At 31.9% G+C, this 21,459-nt stretch overlaps 1 protein-coding gene across 1 annotated transcript; it reads right to left on the bottom strand.

The window, feature by feature from the left end:
- Positions 1-528: 528 nt before the first annotated feature.
- LOC135834097 (kynurenine/alpha-aminoadipate aminotransferase, mitochondrial-like) lies at positions 529-3,559 on the bottom strand. The gene is made up of 9 exons (XM_065347935.1): positions 3,412-3,559; positions 2,550-2,718; positions 2,200-2,389; positions 1,863-1,979; positions 1,504-1,647; positions 1,228-1,404; positions 1,005-1,131; positions 734-939; positions 529-621 (listed from the first exon to the last, which is right to left on the bottom strand). The coding sequence occupies exons 1-9, from the start codon at positions 3,557-3,559 to the stop codon at positions 529-531; spliced, it is 1,371 nt and encodes a 456-aa protein (XP_065204007.1).
- Between the last annotated feature and the right edge of the window lie 17,900 nt (positions 3,560-21,459).

The raw sequence follows: 21,459 nt of genomic DNA, 5'->3' as shown, positions 1-21,459 counted from the left end.
AGAGAAAAGCTCAAAGTATATGATATTCGTTGTAGTGTTGGTGGCGTAAATAATGTAAATGACCGTTTAGGTACCGTTTGAATTGGGAAACCAATTATTCACAGCTGGCCATTATATGGACAATTCTTCTGGGTAATCCTTCAGTAATGAATGTGCAGAGAACTAATGTTGCAATATGTATTTAATTTTCGGTATTATGTAGTCATAAAAATGAATATCTAGCTTAATCTTTTCATTTATATGGTGAAAGATTTGATCAATTTGTCAGTTACGATGAGGCCAAGATTGAACTCTTCGTCGAACTTGATTATTATTAAATAGGCAATATGGCAATTGAAAAATTTAATTATTCCTTGATGTAGATAATTTAAACTCTAAAATAAATATAGGTAAATATACAAATATGTAGATAGATACTGTCCTTGATAACATAACATTGAGTATATGGCTAGGTACAGGTACAAAGTAAAAAGTAACACTATTATGCTAAAATTTAAGACATAGTTACTTACAAAATAATGCAAGCCATCATTTTGGAAGTATTCCATATTTTGTTTTATATTTATTGTTCATTTGTTCTACTATCTCTTCTTTGACGAGTCGAGCTAGTATTTCCATCCCCTGTGAAAACAACACCAAACATCAATCACGATAGAAGACTCGTATGTATCAAGAACCTACTATAGGTACCAATTTTCATGCATTAAAATTCTAAAAATTTCCGTCAACTTACTTCTTCAATTTCGTCTTTTTCCAACAAAGAAAAGCACAATCTTAAATTCGGTGATAATCGATTTTTTCCATAAAATGAAAATCCGGGTACTACAAATACTAATTCTTTGAGACATTTGTTTATAAAACCGTCCGAAATGTGATCAACATTTTTTATTGTCAACCAAACAAAAAGACCCGCTCCTGGAATATTCCACGTAGCGACATCTGGAAGAAAATTAGACCTTGTTTAAGCTTGTCGATGATGGAAATTTTACATTCTAGTTACCCACCGCTGAAATATTTATCCAGACATTTTATAACTATCTTCAAGTGTTCGTAATAAAAGTTTTGAATAAAATTTACGTGACTCATGAAACCATCCAGTCCCATTGACTTTAGTGTTTCGTAAACAACGACCTGAAAAATAAAAGAATGAAATTTAGACCTTCTAGGTAAGTTATATCTGCAATTTAAACAAATTATGATTTTATTAATTGAATTGGGATGACTTACTTGACCAAATGGAGTGCAATAATTTGAACTTCCTTTCACAAGATCCAATTTAGCAATAATCTCTTTCGGAGCAGTAACGTATCCTGTTCTGAGTCCAGCTCCAATGGTTTTTGATATTGTGTCAAATCTAACCACTCGATTTTCGGTATCCATTGACAAAAAACTCCGCGGGAACTCCTTCAATTATGGATCAGAAAAAATAGAAAAAGTCGAAAATGTTACATTACTTGTATTGTATACTTTTTACTTGATTTTTTTATGAAGAATTTTATTTACCGAATTAAAAGTAAGGAAGAAATAAGCATCGTCTTCGAAAATCAATAGATTATATTCGCAAGCTAGTTTGTATATTTCTCTTTTTTTCTCAACTGAGATAATTTCTCCGGTAGGATTGGAACCAACTGGATTAAGGTAAAAAACCTACGCAAGAAAAAATTGAGAACAATGATTGGGCTCATTTGTTGATTTTTTTCATACGAGAAAAACTCTGGGAAAAGGTGTCTCAAGCTGCGGTTGTCTTTGCTTGAGCCTTTTGTCATTTTGTAGGAACAAAACATACACTACCTAGGTGTACTTTTCAAACACCTGCATGAAACTTTGACCCACTTCTTGAATAATACACAAATTATACGTACTTTAGGCATCGGTAAGTTTCTTTTTCGGCGTTCGTGTAAAGTATTTGCCAAACGTTGAGTACAGATTCCACCTGCACCACTTTCTACTTCAATGAATTCTACATTCAGAGGATGTAACTGAAAATTCAGGAAAAAAAAATTGTCATAATAGATAGACCTAAATTCACTATTTTTTTTTGCCCATGTGAGAGACACGAGGGTATAATGAACGGATTTCATGGCTGGGTACAAAATTAAATTATTGAAAGTTGAAATTAAAAATGTGAAGAACGAATGATAATTTCCTTTCCAAATTGAACTTTAAATTCAATTTTTAACAAACTAAATGCCTACTTACCACACTAATTACTCCTGTGTATAGAGGGGATTGAACCAACACAGGATCTCCTGGTGCAACACATATCTCCAATAGCTGATGAAGCCCCCCTAGACTTCCTGAAGTTGTACTCAAATCTTTCTTTTCCCAATCTTGGTCACCGTGGAATAAATCTTGATAACTTTTCAGTAAATCCAGCAATGGTTGGTATCTGATGAGCATACAAAATGTCATTTGACATTTTTATTGTATAAAATACAAGTAGGTTAAGGACACAAATTCTTCAAGAAAATATTTCCAGAATTTTTGAAAACTTCGAAAAATCATGATGAGAATATATATTTTTTGCTGAATTTAGTAGGTAAACTTACCCGCTGCTTTGCATGTAATTTAAGGATTGATTCAGCTGCTGTCCTTTGATTTGAAAGGTCACGCCGGTTTTTAATTTAACGGTCAACTCTTCGTAAGGAAAACATTCGGGATTGGGACTTCCAGTTGAGAATTTGTAAGCTCTGCCTTGAATGCTCAACATTTTATCTCCTGTGTAAGGAAATGAATAATGAAAACGAAACAATTTTATCACACATCAATATAAAATAGGTAGGTATAATAGTAAAATATTGATTTTTTTATTTGAGAAAGCTGAAAAATTTTCTCAAGTACATGTGAGGGAACTTTTTGAACAGACGCCCCTGGATTTGTATGCAACCAAAATTGTTCCATGTTGTAAGATTTCCATAACCAAAATTTTAGATGCCAAAGTCCTTTTCAGAACTTTCAAATTTTCAAAAATTATGAACATACAAAAAAGCTTTAAAAATTAAAAATTCATTCTTTCCCACAAAAAAAACAGTGTGAATAATGTAATTTCTTCATTTCAACTCACCGATTTGGAAAAAAAAAGGACACAAGTACTAACGTTTTTTTATGGTCCATCCAAAGTAGGGTAATTTGGAATTTCTAGTGAAAAATTAAAAACTCGCTTTGACTCCAGAATTTCATATAATTATAGTCATTTTCGAATGAAAGGTTGAAATGAAGTAATCAGGTATTCACACAGGTTTGTTTTGTTTGAAAAAATCAATTTTGATAAAGAAGTTAACAAAACAGTAGCCTATTAACTTCTGGTAAAAATGTTCTTTAGTTACCGGTACATAGATACCCACAAGTAAATATAGGAAATACATAGAAAAATTAATATCTACCTATTTAGAAGAATTCACTATAACTCACCCATAATTTTCAAATAATTTGGAATCCGAGCTTTGGCAACCGGTGTGAAAAAAGAATTGTAATCAATTTTGGAATCCGATAACTTGGATTCAAAATGACCACCAGACAGACCATTGGTCGCAGGAACAGTTTCACGTTTAGTGCACATATTTTTCACTCCGGAGTGATTTTTATTTTTTTAAAAGACTTTTTCACAATTTCAACGAGAACAACTCTTCTAAAGGTACCTATCCAATACTTGGAACTCCGATTGGTTAGCTAGGTAATTTATACTGAGTCGTATACCAATGTTATCGAGACTATTTTATTAATTTCAGATACCTAATGCTTTATTTATATAAAAATAAACGTAGGTAGGTGTTCATTCCCTAGGACATGATATACCATAAATTTATGACATTTTTAATACATTTTGCATGCATTCAAAAGAATCCTTGCCGAGTTATCTTTTAATATCGATGCATGTTAAAATGATAATTTTTCTTTGTGTAAATAATTCTGATGCTTGGATTAATTTCTCTATCAGACATTTCGACTAAAGCATAAGTAGTTGTATTGTTTTAATTCTAATAAACAAGCTTATGTTATCATTAAGAACTTCGTGCGTGAAAATTATTTTATGGTACTCGGCAGGATGATGAAATCCTTAGTGATTTTTCACGCACGTGTGTCATCCAATTTTCGGTATTTTACGTACGTCATGCTCTTCAGGGATCAAGTACATATATAACTCAATAATCTGACGGTTACAATATTGAATAAATCCACTTCAATTGAAAATCATGTCGACGATTCCGGACATAGGTATGTTTCATTATCCCAAGATTAGATGCATAGGTATATTTAACTTTCCAAAGATACCCAAAAGCATTCTTCATACCTATATCATAATATTTACCACTTCAGTTTGAAGTACAAGTCGTGTCCGTGATCGCATGTGCGTATGCCGAATGATCCCTCTAGATTCGCATAAACCCCATAGTTAGTCTCAAGTACACATTAAGCTATTGAAAAACAGGCAAAATTTTCCAGTCTCCATCAAGTTATTCATTTAACGTTCCACAGCAACCTATATATTTTACTTATTTTTTAGTTTCATAATTTTCTTAAATTTATTATCATCGATCAGAAAATGTTCACAGGTAGGTATGAATCTCGACTACTGATAATTTTCAAATTACTTAGCCCTATTTGATTTTATGTTGAATTTAACTCGCGAAAACAGTTGCAAAATGCTGTATAATATACTTAAGGCCTATGAACAATTCGAAACTTGCCTTTAAAATACTCTGCAGGTTATTTGATTTAATTTACGACGAATACTAAAGTTTACTAATAATGCAACCTTCCGGTGTGTATCTTCGGTGAATTTTTCGAACCCCGATAAATTTCGACCTATCTGTATGAAAAAAATTAATTTTTAAACGATTCTCGGTGACTTGGAAAGTTTCTCAAAATACACCTGGGGCGTTTTTCGCTTAATTGATTCTCAAATGAACGTCGATATCAGGAATGGAAAAACTTATCTGGACGTTGTTTTTTATACCCTCTAGTAAAATATATATTTAATTAACTTACGATAAGTGACCATAATTAATGGCCACAGAAACTAGAAACATCGACTTTTTTTTTTAGTAATAATGGTGTCGATTATTTCGTTGAATTCAATTTTGCCAGCGAAATTGCAATAAATTGATGTGAAATATAGTTTAGATTTTTTTTTATAATATTGTAGAGAATGTTTTTTTTTTTTTTGTAATATTACGAAAATCTTTACTTCAAAGTCCAAACAAGGATTTCATAAACTTGAGCAAAAACAACGAAAAAATTTTATTGAAAAAATTTCTCGAGTATTTTATCAAAAAATTTTCATCGCGTGTAGTTTTTTCTCCGTACAATTATTTAATTTGTTTCTACTTGTGAGATATAGGTACGTACTTGACATACACATCTATACGCAATATCACCTGGAAAAAAATTCTCAGGTACATTCTTGTCAAAAGTTCCACTTGGGTACCTAACTATACAAACCCAGACAACAAACGATGACCGATAAAGGGCGTTGCTGCGTTTCTTAATGAAATATTTTCGTCCAAAAAAGTTTATGCAAAAGGATTTATGGCGATCTTTCTACCTCAACAAAAAACCGCAAGTAAAAAGCATCTTGTACCTACTCAGCAATGATAAAACTTATACTTTGGTGTTTGAAAACTCTTTGTAAAAAAGCGACCTTAGGTACCTTGTTTGTGGGATTTTCGCTTTTGCGAGAAATACGAGGTTGATATTGTTTGAAAATTGAAAAAAATGTAATAAAACAGAATGTTCCATAAGCTTTAAGGCTATCTAGGTAGGTAGGTATAGGTACAGATACATAATATGATAAGAATGTGGAAATTGTGTGCAACTTGCAGTTTAAAGAGAGAAAACGCGATTTTTCGAGTGCGGTATATTTTTTGTACGAGTATAGAGATAAGTATAAAAAGTACCTACCTATCTATACATTTGAGACGAGTATGGTTTCAAGGCTCGTTTTCAAGTTCATAAAATTCTTTATAAAATCTCCGCAAATTGGATATGTAGATCGATTTATGCGAAACACTAGGTTGTTAAAATAATTCGTCTAGCTTGTTTTCAAAAAGATTTTTTTGTCGAATAATTGCACCGTTGTGTGGAAAAAAAGCCCTTTGTAGTCGTATGTTTGGGTTTAGCTGAGTATTATTTCAAAATGAATATTTTACCGGTGTAATACGAAATTCGTGTTATTTGCTTAAAATTGATCCGAATTCTTTCATACCAGTCCTCTTCGTGTAGGCTTCATTTCACGTGGTGTCGATGGAAATATGTACCTTCGTATCTACAGAAGTGTGTGCTGAAGGACTCGATTGAAACACGTGCCGAATCAGGACAACTTTTTAAAAATAAATGACAATTGATGCCTGACTATTAAACGTAACTCACTGTGTCATATGTCCGTTTGGTTATGGCATATTGAAAATGAATTTCTCATATACTCGTATTCTCGTAGGTAGGTAGTTGGGTACTTCATCTTTACATGAGTGTGTTTCTTTACCTGCTGCATGTAGGTAGGTAAGTATGGGTATACGTATACGTAGATTGTAGATATATCAAAGTGAGTTGTTTGGTTTTTGTTTTTCGAAAATTTCATGCGATGATTTGGCTTAAACTATATCATAAGTCGAGATTTTTCAAAGCAATGTGATGAAAAATTTACCTTCATCAAATGTAAAATGGCCTATTTTTTATTGGAAAATTTGAAAAGTATGAAGATATACTTTTTAAAATGTGAAGAAATCTCCTTCTGTTTATTCTTTTGATATTACTATATTTTTTTTCAAAAGAATTATAGTGAAAGAACGTACCTAATTGAAAATTCAGATGCAATCTGGTGTACCTACCTACATATATATTTAGGGATGGTGCCTACTGCCTAAAAAATACTCTCTCTTTCGTTCTTTCAAATTTAAGAGAGAGAAAAAACTAATTGGTTTAGGTACTTGTGATGACGAGGAAGTTCTCTGGCCTCAAATGTGAATTCAACCCATCAGACCTTTGGTTAAGTTACACTTCATGGCATTTTAAATACATAGATACCTTTATCAAGTTTATAGCAATTTTTTACCCAACCACCAGGGCATCGTAAATCTATAATTAATCTGAGATATCCTCCCTCCTAAAAAAAAACAACAACAACATAAACATGAGCAATCCTATAAAGAAATTCAAAATTTGGCAAAATTTACTTCAGTCTTCAATAATGAATAAATTTCAACCATTTGGAATAAAAATAGATACCTAATTACCTTTGCTTGTGATCACTCAAAATAGATTAAAATTTGTAGCCGATTTTAAAAATGGCAATAATTTTCACTTTTGTGCCTAAACTGAAATTTTTAATTCCAAAAATGGGAATTTCAAAATGAATTCTCGTAAACTCAACCAAATTTATTTTTACGAGTATAACATACTTGAATTAAAATTTTGTGTTCAACTCAAAACTATCAATGATTTTTACTTTGGCCCCAAAGCTGAAATTATTAACCTCAAAAAAATGGAAGGTTTCTGGTAGGGTTAGAAATGATCTGATTCTGATCAAAAATTTCGTGGATTCGCTGTAATTCGTGATTTATACCTACATAAAAATTATGAGCCAAAAATCTCGTTCACGAATCGTTTTTTTCCTTCTCGTTCTCTTCATTGGACGACATTACCTAACCTAATTTTGATTTTTGAAACATTTCATTCAAATTTTGAGATACTTCGTCTTCTTAAAATTATGTAAATGCAAAGTTAATTTGAATTTCACTCATTATATTCAACTTTTTGCAGTTTTTAGTTATCGAAAAAATACGATTTTTTGATTTAAAACATGAAACAAAGTTTTGAGTGGTGAAATTGACCCATTTGACCCCTATTTTTACGTATCCGTTGAAAAAGTTGAAAATAACCTTTCACTCCATGAAATAAACTCATCACAAAAAAATCAAAATTCGAAAAAATTCAAAAAAAAAAACGAATTTTAATTTTTTTGCTATGTGTGTGATTTATTTATCAACTTTATCATGAAATACGTCAGAAAGAGGTCAAAATAAGACAAGAGAATAAATTCAAACTTTTTTTGGTGTTTGGAATTAAAAATTGAATTTTTTCGAATTTTTATTTTTTTGTAATGAGTTTATTTCATCGAGTGAAAGGGTTTTTTCAACTTTTTCAATGCATGCGTAGAAATAGGGGTTGAATGGGTCAACTTCACCACTCAAAACCTTTTTTCATGTTTTAAATCAAAAAATCGTATTTTTTCGCAAACTTTCAATTTTTTTAAATTTACTTTACGACATAACGCCATCCCAATTTTTTAATATGTTGTTCAGCATAAAAAGTTGTCCATAATATATTTTTTTCAGAATTTTTGAGAGTCAGAACGATATGAAAACTACGTTTTGAAACTTTTCGAGCTAATTTTTCGTACGAAAAAAAGTGACAACACTGATTTTTATGATATCACCAAACAGTCTTTCAAAACCACTACCTATCGGAAAAAATCCATTTTGGTAGGGATCGCGTTTATCGAGTAATCCACTGCTGAAAGGGATGATATTTCAAGTTCACCGAAAACTTTGATACCCCCTGGCAGCCTTTAAAAAAAGGGCTACAGGGCTGCGATTTGCGCCATTGGTCATCTCTTCGAAAGGTCTTTCCACAGAAAAAATTTCAAAAGAATCGCCGACCCTCCTTACCACTTCTTGGTCGAATTGACGTGGAATGGCCCAGAAGTCAGAGTGACGAAATTTCTGCAATTTTTTGGCAAATTATAATTCAATTTTTAGAATTTTGAATATTTTTTTTGTAATTTTCAGTAATTCAAGCAATTTATAAAGAATTTATTATAACCAAATTTTGAGACATTTTCTCATTTTTTGGTCGTCATTGAATTTAAAAATCTCAATAATTTTTCTTCAATCCTAAAAATGAAATTTTAAAACCCAAAGTTTTTGAATTTTCTAGTGAATTTTGTCATCTTATTGTTAAAAATTCATTTAAAGGCTCTTCTGCAGGTGCAACTTTGATGGGTTTAAAAAATACCCTTCTCTTTTATAAATGAAGACGAGTAATCCAAAATCTAATTCAAGTTTTTTTCTGCACTTCCTTTACCAAAAATGACTTCAGGGTTGATTATTTTTCGATTTGAAGAGTGATTTTTGTAAAAAAAAATGAGATTTTTGGAAAATGTTCATTGAAATGGTTCCAATGTTGAAGTTTTCCTAATGATTGTAGGAGGTGTTTGAAAATGTAATTTTTAGCTACTTTTTTCTCCTTTTTTTGGTGCTGATGTGAGGAAAGAATTATACAATATGTGAATTTTTCAGTTTTTTGATTCAATTTTGATAGTATAAAAAAAACACCTAACAAAGAAAATCTTTCTACTTATTTTTATACCTACTGGTGACATTAGAACAGTTCGAACATTATAATTATGTGGTCTGAAAAAATTAACTGCACTGACAGAAGTTCTGAAAATTCTAATTTTGAACTGATCAATACAATTTCTTTCCGATGGCCTTTCTTTGGTTTAGTTGGAAATTGGAATGACTATGTTAGTTCCCTTTCACCTCAGCGTAATTTCTAGCACAGATTGTTTCACCAAGTGAGCCCCATCATTAATCACAAATTTCTACAAGTGCGATAAATTGGAAAAATCATGCACCTACGAGTATCTTGACGAGAATCTTTGAAAATTATGCTTAACACTTAGTAGGTACCTATTAACGATAAAAAATTTCTCAAAGTGATTTTTCCGAATAAAAATATACGGAGTGAAAATTTTCCAAGAATCCGATAGTTGAAATTTAAATAACCTACCAAGAATAATTTTTGTACTTCTTCATGGATTTCACGAATTAAATAGGTAGGTACTTTGTGTAGAAAAATGGTATTTTTTACACGTGCCCTTGGATAGAATTTTCGAACAATTCAGACTAGGTATTTTTAAAATTCAAAAGTCGGTCATGAAAGAATAAATATGTACTAAGTCAGCAGCTGCATTTTTTTTTCACTTTGTTTTGAGAAAACTTCCAAACGCTCGTGTAACTACCTACAAAAAAGTACACCTTATCTACTCCACCCCGAAAAATATTTTAATTGAAAAATATACTTCGTATAATATTATTCCCATTGAAATGCAGGTTTGAATGTTTTCTGAAAATTTTCACGTGAGTTGTAATCACAAAGAGAAAAAAACACAGAGTAAAGTATTTTCATCTCGAAAATATTCTTCGTTCGAATTAGAAGTATGAAAAAGAATTTCATCTCGAGAAATTACTCATTTACCATACTGTTGGATTTAAAAGCCCTTGTAATTAATTACGCTGAAAATGAAGGTGAAATTGAAACACGTTTTGAACGCAAAACGATGAAAACAACATTAGACCTGGAGTTATTACAACTTTACAATTATTCTGCTCTCTTTGTACTCTCCTCTCTTCCTTTTTCCATCACCTACGTTTGAAAAGGTTCCAATGTAAACAAAGAAAAAACCTGGGTAACCGCTAACCAGCTGGGCAAGTGCATAGTTTTTCGGTTTTCCATATTGTAGCAGGTACCTACCAAAAATAGAATTTTTTAAACGTTTTGAAAAAATTGAAAAAAAATATCACCCACGTGAACAGCCCGAATAGAGGATACATTTTTGGCGAGTAACGAGTAACGAAGATAAAACACTTCGAGGTATACGTTTTCATTAGAAAAAGAAATCCTTAAACGTTCGTTACAGAAAAATAATCGTCGTAAAATTTACATTTTGTAATAAAACACATTTCGACGAAAACACGACGGCTTTTCTATGTCGTGGCAAAAATTCAATAATGAAAATTGGAAAAAAGTGAAACGAAATTTAATTAATTTCGTCAATTGTACATTTTTCTCGTTGTGAGAAAATATCGTTTGAAAAGTTGTCAGTTAACCGCAGGCTTTTATACTTTTATCGAGTCAAGGTTGAATGTAAGCAACTTACGCTATCAATTTTTAATCACCTTTTAAAGATTATGTCAACGGCGTAGAAAAAAGAAATTATCCAACTTATTAACTATAAAATATATTTTTCAACCAATCCGTATTTTTTTTACTAATAAAAAACTAAAATAATTTACAATTTAGTTAAACCTTTGGTACCTAATTTTTATAGCTTGTATTTCTCTCTCTCCTTTTTTTTTTGATCAATATCCACCCCTAAGCTTAATTTCACGCTTCAGCTTTGGCGTAAAATTGAAGGCGAAAAACTTGCGAAAAGATTTTCAAAATTAAGAATAAAATATCGAGTTTTTTTTCACTCTCACTGGCGCGTTACAAAATTAAATATTTTTCCAACTAAACCTGGATGCAACAGGTGTTTGATTCTTACTCTTAATAGCGTGTGATTTACCTTAACAGCTACCTACCTATAAACTTACCTACGTAAAATGGTATTGAAAGAACGTCTATATGAAGCGGTACCTTTAATACCACAGTATACGTATTTAGTATAGGTAATGCTTAGGTGTAAATTTTTATGAGGTGCCGAACTAATGATAGCTAAGGTTTTTTCTTTTTCTCATAAAATAGTACTTTGGAGAGTAATTTAGATGGTGGTGCGGTTATATGTAGGTACCTCGTAACATAATAATGAGCTGATACTATACGTAGCGATATTTGAAAAAGTACTGAATATTTGTAAGCTTTCACATGCTTTTAAACTGATTTACGTACCCAAGAGATAGGTATAAAAATATAGGTACCTATTAGGTATAGTATGTGTTTTCGTATTTTGGTTTAAAAGATGATGATTTGAGCTTCTGTTAATGTTAAACCTCGTTTTGCGAAACTCATTGATTAAGTTGGATACAGATAATTTCCTTGTGCTCCTAAAAATTAACCCCCTACTGTGTCTAGGGAAGAAACAATTCAGTAATTAGGTAGAGGTACCTACATGGTAACAAAGATAGATGATTAGCTGCTTGTAAACAGTAGGTAAGCCTAGTACGAGTATTTTACCTAACTTCGCTATACTTGAAGCTAGAAAATCATCGGTAGGTACGAGTTACTAGAAGTGTATTTTGGAATCAATTTGGCAAAATTATCGACTTCGGAATCAATGAATCAAAATTACTGTACGAGTATTATTAGGGATAGATCGTTGAAACAGCAGTTCCTAGATGTACGAGTATGAAGCGCTCTCTCTCGGTTAAAAATCACATTACGCCAGATGGAAGTTGAACACAGAAAAATTTTTCACGTATACGTATAGGTATCCAATTTTCATTATTAAATATTTTATTAGTACCTACTACCTACCTTTACTTACCTATCTGTGCCATAGTCTTTTGAGTACCTACATATGATTATTAGGTATATGTATAATGAACTAACGATACCAACCAGAACTTCTTTCTATAGAATCGAAGTTGGACATGATCTGTAAAATACCTACCTATAATGTGCCATCCTCAGATTCAATATTTATCTCTAGTCTACTGACTTGAAATTTGAAAGTAAATTATGATGACTAAGCAAATATTCAAAGAATTTGACAATTACGAGGAAGAGGAAAACACAGAATAAATGAGTAATTGAGTACCTACGTGAAAAGAATAGGTAAGTGAGAAAATTTAAAATTCTTCAAATAATTTGTTACTTACTTCATATTTATTTTTTTGTACCCACGCTCGATGTTACATTCAAGGAAAAAAATTAAGAATGTAATGTAGGTGGGTACCCATAGATAAGTCATATCTGAATTTTTTTCATTTTATTTTTTCACGTTCTTAAAAATTATCTTTGACAAAATTTATAAATACCTACCTACTTGAGATTATTATTTTACATTGTATCTTTCTCAACAGCTACCACCTACATTTTTTTTCTTTTTCATGAAGATAAAATATGTATAAAAATTATTTGCAGTCTACGTAAATTAAGGGAGAAAGTGTTGTTTTTTTCAAATGCATGTATAAATACATCAATTTATAATTTTTATCAGTTTGAAAAATGCTACTTCTGGGACCCAACTTTTTCGAAAATCTAGGTGAAATGCCGGAAAATGTGGTTATGAGCTGGGATTTTGAAATCTTGTTTTTTTTTCAGTCAATCTCCATTTGTTAGTAAATTACATTTTCAGGACCTCCCCATGTAGAAAAAACCTACTAGTTTTAAATATAAAGAATCAGTAGTGTTTACTAATTGGTTTTTGCCAGTAGTGATCCATTACTACTACTTGTGAGTGGGTTTCCCTGTAGTGAAAAATCAGTGGAACAACTGTAGTTGTCCCAGTAATTTTCCCTATAGGAAAATGTCATTAGTTAGTAGTGTAGTAGAGAATCACCACTGGCAAAACCAATTAGGAAACACTACTGATAAGGTAGTAGTGTTGACAGTGAAGATTCACTACTAGGGAAATAGTGTAGTAAGGAATCACTATTGGCAAAAACCTACTTGCAGTAGGTAGGTGCCAATACCTACAGGGTAGTAGTGAATCACTACAGGAAGCACTATTTTTGTTTACAATGGTGGTGTTCTACTACATGCAGAAGTAGTGATCACTACTGGCACTTACCTACTTGGAATCACCTCTGATTTGTCCTACTGTATCCTACTGTATTACTCTACTGATGAGGAATGCTGCTACTTACTTACCATGGTTTAGAGGAGCACACCATCAGTGCCGGTGACTAAAGTACACCTAAATGATGCATATATGCCGATCGAGCCCCATTCAGGGAAGAAATTTTTTTAAACCAATTTTGAGTTATTTGTCTTGGTAAAAACATGAATATGTGGGGAATAATTTTCCAAATTTTTTGAGATGTGTTTGAGCTGTTTAAGTCAAGTTTATACTTAAGTAAGAAATTATTTTTTGGAAAAAAAATAAGAAATAGTTATGTGATGTTATTATTATCTGCCTATTAGATCTATACTTTTTCGAAAAAATTGTTAGTTTAATGGGGGAAAAAAGTTCAACTTATAAATTTCAAATCAGATTTATCACTCTTTTTGAAAAATCAAGATTTTCCTCAAATTTATCCTAACAAATAATGCTGATTTTCGAAGTAAAATTTACAGATGCAGATGGAAACGAAGAGGCAAGTTGATAGAAATTTATAGAAAAATTCTATCAATTAGTGAAAATTAATTTTTTAATTCTTTTCTGAATTTTTTCATAAGACTATCAAAGAAAAATTTCCTTTTCTTAACAACTTCAATGGCTCATAAAGAAAAACATACCTACCTAAACAATCAACTGAATTAAAATAAAATTGGGTAAACTAGCAATGCTGGTGTTTTATACTTTTATTAAATTTCATTTTAGGGGGTGTTTCAGGGAATTTTATTGAAGTTTGAAATCGGATGCTATTTCTAGATACAGTGGCATCAGAATTTTTCAAAAGAAAAAAATGTTCATGGAAAATGAATTAATTTTAATTTTTAATCTTATTCATAAATTTCTTTTGAGAATTAAATTTTTTTCACACTTGGTAATTTCTCAATTATTATTCTTACTTGCCTACATTCTCCTTCAAATTTCATAATGAAATTTCCAATTTATTTTCAAAATCATTATGCTTTTTCTCATTGCATAAAATTTTATTTTATTTAAAACAGAAATTTTATAATTTCCAAAAACATAAAAATTTTGTTCTCAAAAAAAAAAAATCAATTTCAATTTTTGTAATTACCAGTTGGTTATTATTTTTATAAAATTAAAATTCCAAAATTGAATTTGATCAGAAAAAAAAACAAGTCATCTTTTAACATACACTTTATTCCAATTTTATTGGAATAAGGAATAAAAAATTTTCCTTGTGAGCTGTTGAAATTCTTGAAGAAAAGGATCAATGAAATTTTGTTTTTTGGAGCATTAAATTTTTTATTTGAGAATCTTGGTTATAAAATTGAGAAAAAGACTAGTGTTTCACCACAGCGCACTCATAAAAAACTACTGCTAACAATAGGTTTTTTTGTGTGGGTGAAAATTACTCTACATAATTAGTGACACTTTACTACTCAATATCCTATACATCAGTGGTGTGTGGTGGCATTCCTACTCCCCGCAGTAAGGCTGTTTAAAGTTTTTATGACACAATATCAGCAGTGTGTAGTGTAACATCACTCTGCAATTAGTGACGCTTCACTGCTCAATATCCTATCAGCAGTAGTGTGTGGTGAAATCTCTACTCCCAGAAGTAAGGTTACAAAAAGTTTTTACCTACACACATGTAGTGTGTAGGTAAACATCACTCTACATATTAGTGATATTTCACCACTAAATGTCATACACATCAGTAGTGTGTGGTGAAATCTTACTCCTGGCAGTAAGGTTGCAAAAAGTTTTTACCTACACACTAGTAGTGTGTAGGTAAACATACTACCAGTCTGTAGGACATGGAGTGGTGAAGTGTTACTGATATGTGGTGAAAACCTACTCACCAGCTTACTGTAAGTATTGATTGTCACTCACTCACCACTGGTGTATGGAGTGTTCACTAGTGGAGTGTCACTGATGCATAGTGGATTACCACCACATCACCACTACTATGTAGTGAAACACTGCAGGGTAGTAAAGAATGCAGTATTGAAGCACCACTGGTGTGTGATGAATAACTACTGACAAACTACTGCTGTGTAGTATAATACTACATAAGTCAGTAGGTTTTCAGTAGGTTTTTTCTACGTGGGTCATTGGAATTGAAGACGTCATAACAAAAAGGGGTATATATGACACATATGTCCTTTTTGAGACGAATCCATATTGTTATTCTTTAGACCTTCCTCTATCATATGAGACCACCCCCACTTCACAAAGTCGAAAAACCAGTGAGCTATCGCCATTTTAAAACTGCGAAGTCGATTAAAAATTTACTTTTTCATAGATAATGGGTTACTCATGGTCGATTCTGTGTTGTTAACCATTATTTACCTGGTTTAAATCCAAAAATTTGCTCAAAAACATTTTTAAATCCAAAAAAAATTGGCCAATTTTTCGCTTCAAAAAGGACATATAATTCGAAATGTTTGACGAGCGCTTACTGCTAACACACAGTTTCCTCCAGACTGATGGTTCATAGCATTTTGTATGGTTGGATAGTGGGAAAATATAAGATAAAATCGTCACCATGTTCAAATATGCACAAAAAGTTGTAAAATCTTGTCAAGTGCAAATGAGAGTGGAGGCCATCCTCAGTCATGGTCTTAACTCTGACTATCACCGTGTTTGGACACCCTCTTCCAAACATGAGTGAGAAAATGGGTGTTTTTAAAACTTATAAAGGTAAGTGTTTAATTTTTCAAAAAAAAAAAAAATGTATATAAACTTTCGAATAGTTTGATTGGGCATTTGTAACTTCGAGAATCTTTCATTTTTTTCAAATTTTGACCAAGTAACATAGCTACCTACTTATTGTAGAGAGGTAAATTTCATCTTTAGGAACCAAGATCTTTCAAAAAAAAAAAAAAAGATAAATACCTAATAAAAAATATCAAATGGTTGGTGATCGAATATCTCTCTGACAAGAGATCGCATACAAGAGATTCGCCTCTGATTTGAACCAGACTGCCATTCTTAAAAAGATCATAAGTTGAAACTGCATCATAAAAATTTTAGTCATCAAAATTTATTTTTCAATTTTTGGTAAATTTTTTGAAATCTAAAATTGGCTATTTTTGCAAAATGATTTTTTCAAAAAAGGATAGGAAATATTCAGTAAAAATAATCTATGAAACCAATAAACTCCCTCGAACTGAATTTCACCATTTCTGGCCACTCTGGAGCCTCCAGCGTGATTTTAGATTTCTCCAGAATTTTTGAATTTTTTTAGAAGGCGCAGAAATTAATTTGGGAAGCTAAGAATTGATTAGGCCTATGTAGCTTATTTTTGATCTGTTTAACTAGTCCAGCTACATCTAGGTTGGTCGATTGTGTGTTTTTTTGACCAGCATGTGAAAAATAATGAATTATATTCATGTTCGAGGGACGTTTTTTTTTTTAAATTTGCACAAATGGCTTCACCTTGCATCTCCCTTTCAAAAATCAGAATTTTGACATTTCCGGCAGTTCTGGAACCTCGATAGTGATATTCGATTTATCCAAAATTTTTATTTTCTCCACAAGGCGTTAAAGTTACTTTGGGCCACTAAAAAAGAGTTGTAGTTTATTCCCATAAACCTGTTTGATGAGTTTAACAACGCTATTTTTAGCTACCTCTATAGATTTCCGCGCCTCCTTGGAAAATTAAAAAATTCCGAAGAAATTGAAAATCGCTCTGGATGCTCCAGAATGGTTGAAAACCGTCAAGTTCTATTCGTAGAGTTGATATTTTAGCTTCAGAGACTTGATTCATTTCATCATTTTTGAATAAATAAATATCTACCTATTGAAAAAAAATCTTCAAAAAATTATCAATTTTGGATTTTAAAATATTCGCCAAAAATTTGAAAAATCAACTTGGGCAGGTAAATTTCTGTTAGGGGGGATTTCAGACCAGTGCTTTTTTCAAAAAAATTGCAAAAATTTATTTGTTGAAAAATTGGTATCTATCTAGTACCTACCTCGAAAGATGACAATTTTTTTCAAGAGCTACTGTAGGTTCCCATTCTTTGATTAACCCTCCCCCTTCCCACCACCTTCAAAAAACCACATTCAAATCTATGTTTAAGGGACCAGAAGTTTCTTTGTAAGAATACTTACACCTTTTTAAAGAAATAAATTGGGCCTGAAATAAATATTTAAGAACCATGTAGCTTCATCTTTCGATACATTTTGTGACGTAGGACCATGGATGCAAATCATTAATTCGTAAATCACTCGCTTAAAATGAAAAAGACTCCTTTGAATAGAGCAAAAAGCTGCTAAAATGTAGACTATGCGAAGAATTTGTTATTTATTAACATAACTCTCGAAAAAACATCTCCGAACCACGACTCGAATATTATTCGAAATGTACCGATAATAAAGTTGAAATAACATTCGGTTAAGCGTATTGGACTATATTCTTTGATATATTGGTTCGACGAAGCAACATTTTTTCTCTCTTCGAATAATGGGCTATAACTGTTGCCAAATAAACAAACCCAGGCGCGAAATACGAGTAATTTTAAGTTCGGGATCAAAATGAATGCGCAAATACCGAAACTGTATATATTTTTTTTTTTCTGTATCGTTAACAATGTATAGGACGGTAGGTATTGACTGAGCAGTTGACAAAACTTCTATTGTTTTGAATGGGCGCTGCTACCTAATAAAGAGTATATTGACACCAAAATAAAAATAAAAATCTATACATTTACAGCAAATGAAAACAACCCGGCAAGGAAATCGGCATATTTACATTTGCATACCTAGTACGAGTACATTCAACATAGGTACAAAGGTAGTCAGCAAGCATATAGTATGCTGATTTACCGCACCTAAATATACTCCGAATACACGGTATGGAACCACTCCTATAGAGTAGGCCTATGATGTATGCGTGAGAGAGAGAGAAATACCAACAACTCGAGGCGCTACTGGTTACATACTTATACATATAAATAATAACCGCTTAATAATTACAAATCAACTTACACGAGCTATTGCATTTCGCTTAATCTATACTGACAACTGCACAGTATAGAACAGTGGTGTATTTTAGCACGTGAGACAAAGATTAATTTCTCAAACGTCCGTACAGGTAATCCGATTAATGGCATAGGCCACGTATCGTTAACTATCCAAATAGGTACCAAGGTAGTAGGTATACAGACGACAATATAGTTTTAAATCTGAAAATTAAATATTTAGACATTGGTCAAAAGGAATTTTAATGTTTTAAACACGTAATGTAGTGATTAACCTGAAATTCTGAGGTCAGCCATGAGAGGTGGACCATGAGTACTCTACCCGGTAATTAAAAAATTTTCATAGCAGTGTGTTCTTCCCTGCGAATATTTTTTTTCTGCAGGCTGCATCGTTGTACCAAAACCATGTAGGTACCTTACCAACAGTGATTAAAAAATCACCGAAAACTTTCTGAAGTGTAATTATAATTAACATATATACCTACTTTTGTATGCGTAGGTAAAGTAGAGCCAAAGGAAGGAAGAATATGGAGTTATATGAAAGTGCGTAACTAGCTGTACCTACATCTAGTCATATGAGTAAGAATTTGTGAGAACACTTCATTCAGGTACCGTGTGGATGGAAAATGAATGATAACTTTTTATTACTTATTTTTGCGTCTTAATTTCTCTAAATGGCTCGACTTGTAATGTTTCTCTACACCTACCCTGTTCTCGAAAAAAAAAAAACTATGGGAACCAAACTTTTTTCTTCAATAAAATATAAGTTGTTCAGAACGGTTCTGACTATAAACGAAAAATTTTCACAGGATACCTTAATGTTCACATTTCTTCCAATTTTTCATTTTTTGTTTTTTCCAATTTTTTGCTTGCGGAGTGATGGGTTCAAGCAAAAGGACCAATATTATTTGAAGTGCCTAGGGAGGGATTTTCTCTAAAAGAGAATTGTTTAAAAATATTCTGAACAGAAGAAAATTTTCCAACAATTTTCAAAGACTTCAATTTTTAAAATTTTTTTTCATTGTTCCTATTTTGAGGAAATGCTCTACATATATGTATATGAAGAGACCAACAGTGTTTCTTCTTGAAAAGAAAGTTAGTTGGAAGAATTTGGTGTAGAAATGCGAAATTTTACCACCAGTGACATTTCATTGTTCTTGCATTTTTTTCTAACTTTGAAAAACTCTACACAAGGAGACCAAAATAGCTTGGGAAAACAGAGGAGGTTTTTTTCTCGAAAAAAGACTCACTTTACAACATTTTTTTCTCAAAAATGTAAATTTTTAGATAAATTAGATTTTAAAAAATGTTTTTCAACTCAAGCACAGTTACAATAATGAACTGAAGAGACTTTGCAGTCGTGTATTCGGAACGACTTCGGTGAAGGGGCTAAAATTTTCAGGGACCAATGACATGGGATTGGGTACAAAAAATCGCTAAACAATTTTCACAGATACGAGAGTCCTATTGGGGAACCACGAAACCGTTTGTCATCCTTTTAGGCTGTTTGAGAGTTGTTCAGAATTTTAAATTGGTTCAAAATAAGTATTGACCTTGAAAGTCATAAAATTGCCAATAAACAATTTAAAAAAGTGTTTGCGCCGTTTTTAAGGCTTCAAAAAGTATTTGAAGCATACGTTTCCAAAACGCACTAAGTCCATTTTTTTGATTTTGAGATAAACACAAAAAACTGTGTCAGACTAGTACATCGCGTGGTTTCACATTCTACCCTAGCAAAATTGCTTTGTGTATCCTTTCCGATACTAACTCCATTTTGAAAAAAAAAATATTCACTTTGGTGCGGCAGTAGAGCACGTGTTATGTTGCAAACCTGTGGACTTAGTGCCGTTTGGAAACTTAATATATCCCCAGGTGAATGAAAAACGCTGAAAACAATAGTAATTAGTGTCGTTCGGAAAAGTATTATTCTCGTCCAAGAAGAGCTGAGTTAAAACTAATTTTTTTGATAATAATACTCTTTATTCTGATTACTTCTTTGATTCGTTTACTCTTAAATTAACGAAAAAGAAAAAAAATCAAAAAAGAAAACTATTCTTCTTTCGTCGACACCAAAATGTAAAATACAAACAAGATCGCATTGAAATAACAAAATTTTTCATCATGAATTTATTTTTTTATGGACTTAGTGCATTTTGGAAACGTAGAAATGACACACATGGTTTTCAATCCCTCGTTTCTCATGGAAATATTCATTTTTTCTTAAAACGTGATACACCGTTGCATTCGGGAAGCAATTTTATGATAGATGGCGTTGATATCTCAAAAATCATAAAAATGGACTTAGTGCGTTTTGGAAACGTATGCTTCATTTGTGTGTGTCACACTGTCACGCCAAGGTACAACTGAATTTTTCAAAAATTGTAGGATCATGTCCCTCCTTCATTTTTTCTACAAATTTTAAAAATTTTCACCCCCCTCCCCCACCAAAAAAACAACTAAATATACGGAATTGGTGCGTGGTATTATGTACTTAGTGACCATTTTTTGTGAAATTTTTAAACCACGTTCCCTCCTTTTCTCCCCTCCAGATATGGAAAATTTTGAATTTTGAGTGAACGAATACGGCTGCATTCCTTACTTCAAGTTTGAAGCGGAGGGGGGGAATTGACTCAAACATTATTTGTAGGCTGACTTTTCGAGAACGTTTTGTTCAATTTAATGAGAGTGCGGATTTCGCCATCTTACCCTTAATGGCTCTTTTCTGATGAACGAAGAAAAGCAGACTTTAAAATTGAAAAAAAAGAGTCCGAAAATTGAAAAAAAAACTTTGCGAGATTTGAAACCAGTTCGAACAAAATATTCTAAACGTTGTAATGTTTTCTCGCTTCATTGAAGTGTCATTTCAGCATTTTCTAAAAAAAAAGTGTCAATTTTTAAAAAGTTGCAAATAATTGAAAAAAATTTTTTTTGAACTTACAATATTAATCC

This window comes from Planococcus citri, chromosome 2 (genome assembly GCF_950023065.1).
Source record: "Planococcus citri chromosome 2, ihPlaCitr1.1, whole genome shotgun sequence".
Classification (NCBI taxonomy): domain Eukaryota; kingdom Metazoa; phylum Arthropoda; class Insecta; order Hemiptera; family Pseudococcidae; genus Planococcus; species Planococcus citri.
This window is presented reverse-complemented; position numbering and strand designations above follow the sequence as displayed.

Excerpts from the sequence above, each read along its gene's own strand:
- LOC135834097 (XM_065347935.1), bottom strand. The coding sequence starts at position 3,559 with ATGTGCACTAAACGTGAAACTGTTCCTGCGACCAATGGTCTGTCTGGT. Across the intron at positions 1,980-2,199 it reads ACACAGGAGTAATTAGTGTG|TTACATCCTCTGAATGTAGA; the intron begins GTAAGTAGGCAT and ends CTGAATTTTCAG. Across the intron at positions 1,405-1,503 it reads TCTTCCTTACTTTTAATTCG|GAGTTCCCGCGGAGTTTTTT; the intron begins GTAAATAAAATT and ends CCATAATTGAAG.